At 39.4% G+C, this 11,694-nt stretch overlaps 1 protein-coding gene across 1 annotated transcript; it reads right to left on the bottom strand.

The window, feature by feature from the left end:
* Positions 1-6,842: 6,842 nt before the first annotated feature.
* LOC119493816 (cathepsin Z-like) lies at positions 6,843-9,938 on the bottom strand. Its single transcript, XM_037779282.1, has 6 exons — positions 9,770-9,938; positions 9,345-9,508; positions 7,873-8,052; positions 7,645-7,795; positions 7,364-7,526; positions 6,843-7,209 (listed from the first exon to the last, which is right to left on the bottom strand). Exons 1-6 carry the CDS (start codon positions 9,889-9,891, stop codon positions 7,087-7,089), a joined length of 903 nt encoding a protein of 300 aa, XP_037635210.1. The 5' UTR covers positions 9,892-9,938; the 3' UTR covers positions 6,843-7,086.
* Between the last annotated feature and the right edge of the window lie 1,756 nt (positions 9,939-11,694).

Below are 11,694 nucleotides of genomic sequence, written 5' to 3'. Positions count from 1 at the left end.
AGCGCGAGTAGCGATCAATTAGAGGAGGATATAGCTCCTCGGCTCTTTGTTCCACCCACCCTCCTCGGTGCTAAAACATTACAATTCCGCATGTTTGGTGAATCAATATCGTTAATCATTGTGTGCGTGAATGCCATCTATATACCTTAACCCCTTGTGCGCCAGGAGGAGCAGAGGCCCCTTTGTTCCACACAGCAGCAGCAGCAGCAGCCATCCTCTCTCACTGTCCTGGGAGAAATCATCTTTGCTGATGATGTATCCATTTATGTTAAGAATTGCACCAATGTTAGGCAAAAACTATAAATCAAACCCTAATGTTTGTAAGAGGTTTACGCCTCCATTTACTGGACACGTAATGTGCACATGGGGTGATTTTCAATTCATATATAACCAACTTAGATTATGATGGATAGTTAATTATAAGACAGGTTTCTTTTTCACAATGAAGCAAAATAAATCTGTAGGAATTGTAAAAAAAAAAAAAAAAAAAGGTCTGTTTACTTCCAGAATTAGAAACTTAGCAGAAGTAAACAACCCATTATGATGTCTCTGTGTTTATTAAACCAGCAAGCAGCCGCAGCCATCCTCTCTCACTGTCCTGAGAGAATTCATCTGTGCTGACGTTATCCCTTTATGTTAAGAATTGCACCAATGTGAGGCAAAACTATTAATCAAACCTTAATGTTTCCAAACGTTGAAGAAGGTTTACGACTCCATTTACTGGACACGTAATGTGCACATGGGGTGATTTTCAATTCATATAACCAACTTAGATTATGATGGATAGTTAATTATAAGACTTTTTTTCACAATGAAGCAAAATAAATCTGTAGAAATTGTAAAAAAGGTCTGTTTACTTCCAGAATTAGAAACTTAGCCGAAGTAAACAACCTTTTATGATGTCTCTGTGTGTATTAAACTCCTGCTTAATTGTGACACGCTGTCGGTCCTGCCATTAAAACCTCATAAAATGTAGACAAAACACCACATCAGTCCACTCTGTCATGATGTAAACACAACATGCAGAGCTGCTCTTCAACAGGGGGCAGCATAGTGCAGTTCCAGGTCACTTCATTCAAACCAGAAGACCCCTCCCTCTCTTCTTTCCTCCCTGAAATGAATGAGAGAGCCAAACAAAACCTACAGTAATGATGGCCACTGGCTGGAAGATGAAAGTCACCCAGGATGTCCCACCAGCCAGATGTCATTAGTGTATTCTGATTCCACAGACGCAACACGGAGCACACAACCAAACTGCACAGATCAAGGAAATTATAGGACTCAAATAATATATATTTGGGTGAAGGTCTAATGAGGAATCTGTGCAGCTAATGTGAAGCTACATAACAAAACAACAGCATATTATTAAAGGGTCAGTGTGTAACATTTTGGGGGATCTATTAGCAGAAATGGAATATGTTATTCATAACTATGTTTTCATTAGTGTATAATCACATGAAACTAAGAATCATTGTGTTTTCGTTATCTTAGAATGAGCCCTTCATATCTATATGGGGAGCGTTTCCTCTTCACCGAGTCCGCCATGTTGCACCGCCATGTTTCTACAGTAGCCCAGAACGGACAAACCAAACACTGGCTCTGAAGAGAGACTTTCTCGTTTTTACCTTACCTGAAGGCCACCGTAGATCTCCGACATGCTTCTGATTCTGAAACTGTGGCGCCGCGGACTGCAAAAACGTGGTACCACCAGCTGCCGTCTGACTTCTGTTGCTCCTAAAGTAATGTTATTACTATAGGGCTGTCAAAGTTAACACGATAATAGCACATTAATGCAGATTTGCTTTAATGCCACCAATTTCTTTAATGCATTACCGCAACTTGCAATTTTTAATTAACCTCTTAAAAATCTGATGGGCCGCCGATCTTTCCGAGATCGAAGCTTGCTCAGTTTTAAAGCTAGAAGAGTGAGAATAAAGCTAGAGTAAAGATGATGGCATCAAATGAAACTAGAAAAACCAAAGGAATCCATTGGTACCAACCATGTCATACTAGCTTGTTGAGAAAGAGGGTAAATAACACTCCAAAGTTGCTCCCTTGACCTCTGACCTCAAGATATGTGAATGAAAATGGGTTCTCTGGGTACCCACGAGTCTCCCCTTTACAGACATGCCCACTTTATGATATAATCACATGCAGTTTGGGGCAAGTCACAGTCAAGTCAGCACACTGACACACTGACAGCTGTTGTTGCATATTGGTCTTGACAGCGTTATTATGATATTAGTCTAATATTGCTTTTCATTAGTCATGTAAACAGCTTAGTAGGATATTGTCTTTTTTGGAATAAGGGCAAAAAACTGAACTGTTTTGTGCATGTGAGTGCTAGAAGTGATCCGGATTCTGATTCTCCATCAGGAATATGAGGCAGCCGTCGTAAACAGTCATCTCACTGCGGGCCTCTGATCCTGTGATGAAGTGGGCAGCTCAGGAATGTGGAAGCAGCCCTCTTGAAACAATGATAACACGAGTGACTGGCGTTCTAATTAAAACTTCCAGGGGGAGGCTGCAAGAACTCACTGACTCGTAAGGTGCACATCTATTTTTAAGGGATCTAATAAGAATGCACCACCTTAGGAGACAGAGTGATAAAAGCAGAACAAACGCACGGTCCGACGAGCTGCGATGTTTTAGAGGCCATTTCTCTCTGTTCTGTGTGTTCAGCAAGTTAGTTTGAAATAGTATTGACTGCTCATAGGATTTTCACTCCAGAGCTCCCATTCAGCTGGTGCAAAATATGAATTTTATGATGAAGCATTAATAATGTATGTAATCGCCAATTCTTTTTTTGCAAGCCGGGGCAGATTGTGCGAGCAGATTCCCGTGTTGCTGCAGTGCAGCTGAAATATTCATGGCCATATTATTTCTTAATTTTGTTGTGACTAAGAGGGATTAATACCCATCCATTAACTCAAGCTAATTCTGCGGCCGCCTCGAGGTTGCATGAGTATATTGGACAAGGAAGTGAGATTAGCAGGGGAATGATGCATAACATCAGCGGGGTGGCTATGGCCTGTAAATCGATTTAGGAATCACACTGACTAAGTGATTGTTGTGTAAGTGTTTTTTTTTTTTTTGGCTTGACATGGGGGGGAAAAACACAGATCATCAGGAAAAGTGGTGGCTGGCTGAGGAAGACACTTTGTTTTTAATGACCAAATCATATTTCCAGCGTGGTCTCATTAGAAAAATGAGACTTACATGCACAATTCTGTGCTCAAGATGTATTATGCAATGCAAATCAGCTCAGACGTGCCTTTTGCTGAAGTTAGGGCTATGATAATGTGTGATTTATACCATCCCGTAGAGCTAATCTGCTTCATGCATTATGATTACAACACATTCTGCTGTGATCCAGGTCTTGTGTTTTGTCGCGTTTTGGGGTAAAAACTCTGCTCAATTCATATTTGACAGGATAAATGAATGATTGATTGTTATTGTGGAACGCATGAAGAAATCTGAGCCCCTTTTTCTTGCATCTCATACTGCTAGTAATAATTTAAATGCATCATTTGGGCATGTTTTGAATGATTAACATCAGATATGGTGTCTGTAACCTCTCAGGCTAAATCAGAGAACATGTTTCTCTGTGAAATACCAGAATGTGTTTCTGTGGTTATCCTTCGTTCTCTGTTTCTTATTTCATGAGGCAAGTTTCAGCAGTGGCCTTGGAGAGATGAATGCATCGGGAAGGATTACACAAAGCACACACACTCACACAGGGAAGCTTTCTGCATATTCCTAGAGGCAGCTGCCATGGATAAATCATTACAATGCCTTGCTCAAAGATACTTTAGAAGTGGATATTCCTTCCAACTCTATTTAAGCTGATAATCCAGGCCTCGGCACCACCAATGGGCCTCAGTAATACTCTTTTCATACAACAACCACCCCCTTCCATCTGCGTGTTTACAAAGCGACATATTGATCATGAAACAATACATAATGGGTTTGCAGGAATTGCTGAAAAATCAATTTTTGCTGTATCGATTGCCGTAATGAAGATGAATGCTGAATCACCCGGTATGAAAATGGCTCATGTGCATTTGCAACCTGCATTTTTCATTATTTTTTTTTTGTCACACCAGAATAGACGGCTCTTTCTTTTTGAGCCTCGGACCCAAAGATTGCCACGTGTTTTCATTCACAGCCATTAGAGCTCTGTTTGTGATTATGCAAATGAGAAAACATGCAGGAAATTTAATCAGAGCGCAAATTTGATTTCACGTGAACGATTGCTCGAGGGCCGGGGGCTTGATCGCATAATATTGAGCAACCAAATTATGTTCAATATTTGTTTTCACAGTGGGCCTCTACTTGGACACGCCACAGCTTTATAGGCTTAAGGTTTGCCTCGGTTTGGAGGCTTGAAGTTAACGGCGCCGCATAAGGTTTGATTATCCTTTGTTCTCCCCAGAGATGCTGAATGGAAACTGCAGTTAATGGGAAGCATTTCCATATCAGCAGCGAAGCACAGCAGCTTGTGTTTATGCATTTTTATTATTGTTGCGTCCCCCGAACCAAATATCTAAGTGCTCGGTTTTCTTTTGTTCCCCAGCTGAACAGCAAGAAAATGGGCTCTTTGTAATTGCACATAAACTCAGAGGATGCCATTGTACCGTTGTGTGCGCCACTGTAGATAACTGGTGATTAAACTGAATGTTACTCCAGGAGCATGACAGAATTGAAACTAATAAAGCGTGTCAGTCAATAAGGGAGGTGGGTCTGTTTATCAAGCTCCGAGATGTAGAACAAACAAATGTCATTCAGCGTTTGAAAGAGAGCGGCTCGGTTCAGTCGTCCCGTGACCTGAAGTTTCAAGTTAATGACAGGAGGGCTGTTGTATGTCATTCATAACAGTCTCAAGAAAACAGAGCTCTAAAGCCTTGACAATTGTGTATTTACAACGCCGTACAACTTGACCTGGTTGTATCAATCTGCATACATATCTACAGTAGGTGGAAGCAAATTAGGCTGCATGATTTCCCTCAGAACTGTAGAAAAAAATATACATTTCTGACTAGTGAAGTACCTCCAGAGCAAATTTGTGCACATTCCCCCAGAGATCTGAAGTTAATTTCACAACTTTTTTAGCAAATACCAGAAGCTCAGTGCCTTTCAGTATGCATAGAGCAGTAACTTCAAAATGCAGGTTTGTGGGGCATACGGTCTCAGGTGTAGCAAGCCTTAAGGAGTAGTTCACCCCAAAATGTAGTCAGTCATACCCCCTGAATTCAAATGATATCCAATTTGCTACAAACACTGAGTGTCCTCCTTTATTTCCATCTCAGTTTTCCAAAACTTCTAGTTTTTTAGGGGCGTTTTTACTTGTCATGAAGAGTACTGCTCAGCTTGTGAACACAGTTGAAGTTTTCCAAAGTCTGAATTAACACCATGATAATATCTTCAGGGTATCCATGCTTGGGGTTTAAAAATGTTGATATAAGACCTTCCTTAAAAACTGACACTGCATTCCAATACCCATGCTATTTAGTATGTCCCAATTAGGGCTGTCAAAGTCAACGTGATAACGCAAAAATGTTTTAACACCTTCCATTTCTTTAATGCATTAACACAACTTGCGATTTTTAGGTTGTAGCGGGCTCAGTTTTAAAACTAGAGTGAAGATGGCATTATATGAAACTAGAAAACCTAAGAAATCCATTGGTATCAACCATGTCATACTATAGCTTGTCGTGAAGGAGTCTAAATAACGCTTCAAACGTATGCTAAATTTTGGTGAGGAAAAACTGGCATGGTCATTTTTAAAGGGGGCCCCTTTAAAAATGACCATGCCAGTTGACCTCTGACCTCAAGATGAAAATGGGTTTTATGGGTACCCACAAGTCTTGAGCATATTTGTAATGCTAAACGGAGTACCTGTGAGGGTTTCTGGACAATATTTGTCATTGTTTTGTGTTAATTGATTTCTAATAAATATATACATACATTTGCATAAAGCAGCATATTTGTCCACTCCCATGATAAGTTATTTAATACTTGACAAATCTCCCTTTAAGGTACATTTTGAATAGATCAAAATGTGATTAATTGTGATCAACTATGGACAATCATATGATTAAATATTTGAATCGATTGACAGCCCTAGTCCCAATACATAGTATTGGAAATACAGTATGCCAAAAATACCAGGATGTCCTACATCTGATTGCATTTTGCAGTATGCAAGTCAGCATGCTTTTCTGACCCACAATCCTCTGCAGAGCAGATATGAGCAAGTGGGTTAAAGTTCAAGGCAAAGTGGTATATCCCAATTTTATGCATACTGCACGCAACAGTACATTACTTTGTAAGGGCAGCTGCAACACATACCAAGTAAAAAGTATGCAATAAGGAATGCTGCCCGAATAGGGCATTTGAAAGAAGGGTCATTTGGGGGTTTATTGAAAGATGTTAAGGACATCTCAACCCACACTAGAGATTAGACATTCAGTTTCTCATGAGTAGCTCAACCGTAAGTTTAATACTTAAGTGCTGAAGCACCCCTTAAAGCCAAGTGACGAGTTGTGTCATTTTCCGTATGAGAATATACACAACATGCTACCTTAACAATGGATACTTGGCCAGAATATTGTAAAAGGCTCCATGATAGGTGAGAAATATTGGACTGAAGCTTTACTTGGTGAGTTTCTTTTACAAAAGGCCCCTTCAATGTGAAGCCTGACTTGTTGCAGTGTCATGTACCAGAGACTTTTGCATTCTAGCTTTAGTCTACTAGAGAAATAAGCTAATGGAGAATTGTCTCCATTTCAGATTTACTGCACCTTCAGAGTTTAAAGTCAAAAATAGCACAAGTCACAGGATCAAGTTGAACACTGCACAATTTTATTTCACTGGCTTGAAGCCCGACCATGACAACTCCAGTTTAAAAAAAAAATAAATAATGTGGCCCAAAGACAACAAAAGCTTGAGTCGATTCAGCACTGGCATTTTAGTTATAGACAAAACTACATTTAAAAAGACAAGATGTTACAATCATACCACCATGCATCTTAATTAGGATTAATGTATAATTTATGTCACATGTAATTACAGTCCTCGACTCTACTAGTAGGTTGAAGGTACGATCACATCTCCATACATGCAGTCTTCTTCCAAAGCTAGATTGTACTTGCTTCCACTTCCTCCTTTGTAGGCGCTTGTCACAATCTTGAGCCAGCCTTTCTCACCCTAAAGAGGAGAGAAATATCAAAAGGTCACTTTGATATTAAATCAGGCATGGCCACAGCATTTCAGTCCAACATCCAATTTGCAAATGCCAAGTTTAAAAGCAACTGAATCATGCAAGAAGTGAGGCTCTTTAGGTTACTATGCAATGACTCACCCAAGGCTCTCCCCAGGAGTTGCGCACAATCCAGTATTCAGTGCCATTTTCTATCACCCAGCCTGCTACTGACACAACGTGGTTGATTTCAGGTGTCTCGACGTACTCCGAGTACAGACCGCCGGTGTACGCGTCAAGTTTCTCTGTGGCCATGATTCCACAGCTGAGGGGGAAGAGGAAAGTGATTTAGCATTTATGGCCATTGCTGGTAGAAAATGTAATGATTAGCTATCCTCAAAAAACAGAGCATTTCAAATGCAGTCATACAAGTCCCTGCTAACCTGATTGGTCCTCCAGTATAGATTTCTGCCATCATATTGTCCCGTCCACTGAAGGCGCCATAGTCCCCGACTTTCCACACAGTGTAGTCCTGCACATGGTTGCACTTCCCGAAAGTTGTGCAAGTCCCGCATGCATTGAATGGTCGGCACTCTGAGGGGGGAAAATGAAAGTCTTAAAAGCTTCATGGATGCTGAATGAAACATTGCACACTACTGCAGAGTTCTTACTTTGGTCAATGGCTTGGTAGTTGTTGCAGGTCTCATCAGGGATGCCATACTTGTGCGCGTACTCCCACACGCCTCCCTGGTCCCCGCCGTGACAGGTGCCGGAATCGGCGCAGTTGACCACGTGTTGGACGGACAGATAAGCAGATGGCCACACTCCTTTCCGCTTAATGTTGATACGATCTACATAAAGAGGCAGAGAGAATAAATGTTCCCCCACAAATGCAATATTTGTTTTGGAAAAGCTCAGCTCGAGTCTCAAGTGATTTGATATCACCGAGGATCCCATCTGTTATTTTGTCACAAGATTTAATTTGCATACTATTCTTGACAATATAGTTGATTTCCCATCAGCGATGCCGTGTCCAAATGGGTGAGCTCCAAATTCAGATAAAAGTCAACACATGGTAGAGATGGTGCACCAGAACGATGGGTTCACTGTTTGCAACAACTTCAGACTAGAGCACGGTCAGGTCTAGAGCAAAGTAGCTTTAATCATATTTACATGTCCCAAATGTGTCCAAGGTTATAATAGTTTTCAATTTTCAGTTAGTTTTAATTATAGTTTTGACCTATATTTAATTTGTTAGTTTTAATTTCAGAAAAGATTAATTTATATACATTTAGTTCTACAGTAGTTGTTACTGCCAGGTATAATCTCTCAAGTAATACATGGTTGGAGAACTGTGTAGGAACTGCCATAATGTTTAATATTTAATCTCATGCTACTTTACTGATATAATTGCAGCATTGCATCATCTCCTGGAATGTCAAGTGTGTTCAGTTTCTGTGGTTCAACATCAAGAGAGTTGACGATGAATTCATGCCGTCTCCTTTTTTCGGTAGTGATATTATAGATTTAAAAAAAAAAATAAATAAAAAAGTTAAATTTTATTATTTCACCCAGGCAGTATCATTTCAGATTAATCTTTTAAATAGTAATAGTTTTTACAAAAAAATATTTTTTAGTTTTAGTTTAATACAACCCTGGTACAGTCATGAAAACAATTAAAGCCAAGTTTGAGTTACAATTTTTTTTTTTTTGGTTAGCCAAATATAAAATCTTAGCCTTAGAAATAATGCAATGTTTGGAAATGTTTTTTTTTTTTTTTTTTTACAAAATCACTTGTTTGTCTGCAGTATAGATGTAGGAAGCCAGCGCCAGGAATATAACATTTGTTTTAAATTGTTTTTATCAATTAAACAAACGATACATGATTGTGATTTATTGTTCAGGAGGTACTGGTCTAATGAAGTTGCTGGCAAAAAGCAAATTAGAGTAGTTCCCAAATGTCCATCCAACTGTTCCTTCCAATGTAAAACACTAATTTTGGTTTAGAGGTATGTCTGCTTAGAGTTTTAAAATGTAATTTAAACTAAACTATTTGCTTTGCCAATAAATAACATCTGGCAGCAAGTCAGAAAATGTTTCTAATTTGACTTGAACACAGGCTGGAACAGAGGAAACATCTCACCTGCCATTGCACTGGTGGTGCCATGAGCCCAGCAGGAGCCGCAGTACCGAGGGATGTGCTGGTTCCGAGTTGTAGAGACGTAGTTGACGCCGTTGACGTTCCTCCAGTCGAAGGACTTTGGCAGCACAGCGAGGTTCAGAAGTTCATGAGGACGAGCTGTGGTTCTGAGAGAAACACAAGATTGTGAGTCGTTTTATAAGCAGTGAGATTTAAAAGGGCAGCAGGTCAATATTACAGCAGCATATGGGAGTACGATGTATTGTCATCAGAACATCTCATCTAAAAAGATGGGCTTGTTGGTACAGATATATTTTCAATTCCTTTAGACCACAAAAAAAACAACCTCACAGCTGGATATAGCTAGTATAACAGATGAAAAACACACAAAGCTACAGCCAAAAAGTGAAACTCATCAGGCAACTTACTTCACCCCAAAGTCAGCTTTCCTGGCCGGCGGCTGGTAACAACTTGGCGTCTCTCTAAAAAAGTTTTTTGCTGAAACAGCAAGTGTCACGAGCATGAAAACGAAAATGACAAACTGAGCCATGTTGCGCCACCGAGCATCTAACAACTATTACCATTCACCTTGATTCAGCATTTAAATACTCCAGCAGACAGACAGCAAACCTGCTGTGGGTCATCAAGCTAATCAGCCTGCATTGATCTCACCTGGGATTCACTCTGATTTAGTGAAGAAAGTGAGTGAACACATTCTGTCAGGGTCAGATTAGCTGGAAAGAACATGCTGGCTGACTAGACTACACTTTTGATTTATAGTTTAATTGACTTTTCTTGTAGCCTAAACTTGCCTTGCGATACGTTACACTGAGAGACAATTAAATGTTCACTCAAAGCTTCATTTTTTAAACTGTCAAATAAGCACATTTTAAATAAAATGTTATTCAGGAATAGGATCTTTAATCTCTTGAATAATTTGATTTCATGATTGCATTTTTAATGATTTAACATGATGTGATTTTAAAAATAAAAAAGGAAAAAATGATGGGCGAACAAAGAATCAAGAAGCATTTTTTAAGAGGAGAGTTATAGTTTGAGGCAAAGGCTTAAACTGCCTCTGATTAAAAAAACAAACAAACAGATAAAACACCTGTCATTTTTATGTTTTTAAATTTGCAAAGCGCTTGATTAGAATTAGATTTTCAGTTGATTTGTGTTTTTACTTTGCTGTGTTTCGGGTCATGATTACCTATATATATATTTTACACATTTATGTATTATGTACTGTGTGTCCTCTTGTAGTTTTAATGGCAGCTGCAAAGTGAGTTTCCATTGAAAAGTCAAGTGAAGTGAATACATTTTGGCCACTGATATTTTTGTAAGCGGTGGATGCTTCATTTTGATTACCAGAATAACAATAGAAGTCAAAAGTACAACAGACATTAATATTCTGCAGTCGCTGTGATTGAAGATTGAGCTTCCGATACGTTACCTGGAGAATATAAACACTCCATAAATGCAGTTTTTGGTTGAGAATTCAAGTCTATTAATTCAAAAAAGTATCCTTTCAAATGCTGTTTTTGAAAGTTATATTGATGCATTGATCCTTGACAGAAGCTCATCATTATGTTGCCTCATTCCCACATTTCACTCTGTCTTTTTGTTTGTGCTCTTCCAGCCTCTGTGATAACAAAGACTTTATCAGGCTTCACTGGGAGACTGCAAACAGAGCATGATGCTAATTGACTGCCTGCCATCCTCTCCCATCTGCAGCAGGAGTAGAAAGCCATATTTAATTCCTTGATTAAAATCTAATCCCTCCATGTGAGTCGGAGATGAAAGTAATTTTCGTGTAATGGAGACTATTAATATTTAGATATAGAAAGGAAACCAGAGCCCAGATTTGCAATCAGCTGGAGGATGGTAAATGATATGTAAGGCTGCCAGTGAGCTGGAAACCAAAGCCGGCAATGCAAATAAGTTTGACTCTTTTCCAATTAACATTTTTCTTTCTTCTCAAATATAAATGTATGTTTTTCATATTTCTCTTTCGCTCTCTATCATTTCAGTTATAGTGAGATCTTCTCGGTTATCATGAATCAGGCTGTTCACCATTTAACGGCAAGAAGGAATGTCTTCTCCTCATGATAGAGTAACCCAGTTTACACTACAGTATGTATGTGGACCTTTTGTTTACTTTTAAGGGCTGTTTAGCATGGTTTTAGCCTCTTGGTTCTAATGAAGGTAGTTCCTGTGCAGAGCCTTGACCTTAACCCCATCCAACATGTTCGGGATGAATTGAACGCCAGCTGTGAGCCAGACCTTACCACCCAACATCAGTATTGGACCTCACTAATGCTTTTGTGGCTGAATGGGAGTAAATCCCTGGAGC

Source organism: Sebastes umbrosus, chromosome 9 (assembly GCF_015220745.1).
Source record: "Sebastes umbrosus isolate fSebUmb1 chromosome 9, fSebUmb1.pri, whole genome shotgun sequence".
Lineage (NCBI taxonomy): Eukaryota > Metazoa > Chordata > Actinopteri > Perciformes > Sebastidae > Sebastes > Sebastes umbrosus.
This window is presented reverse-complemented; position numbering and strand designations above follow the sequence as displayed.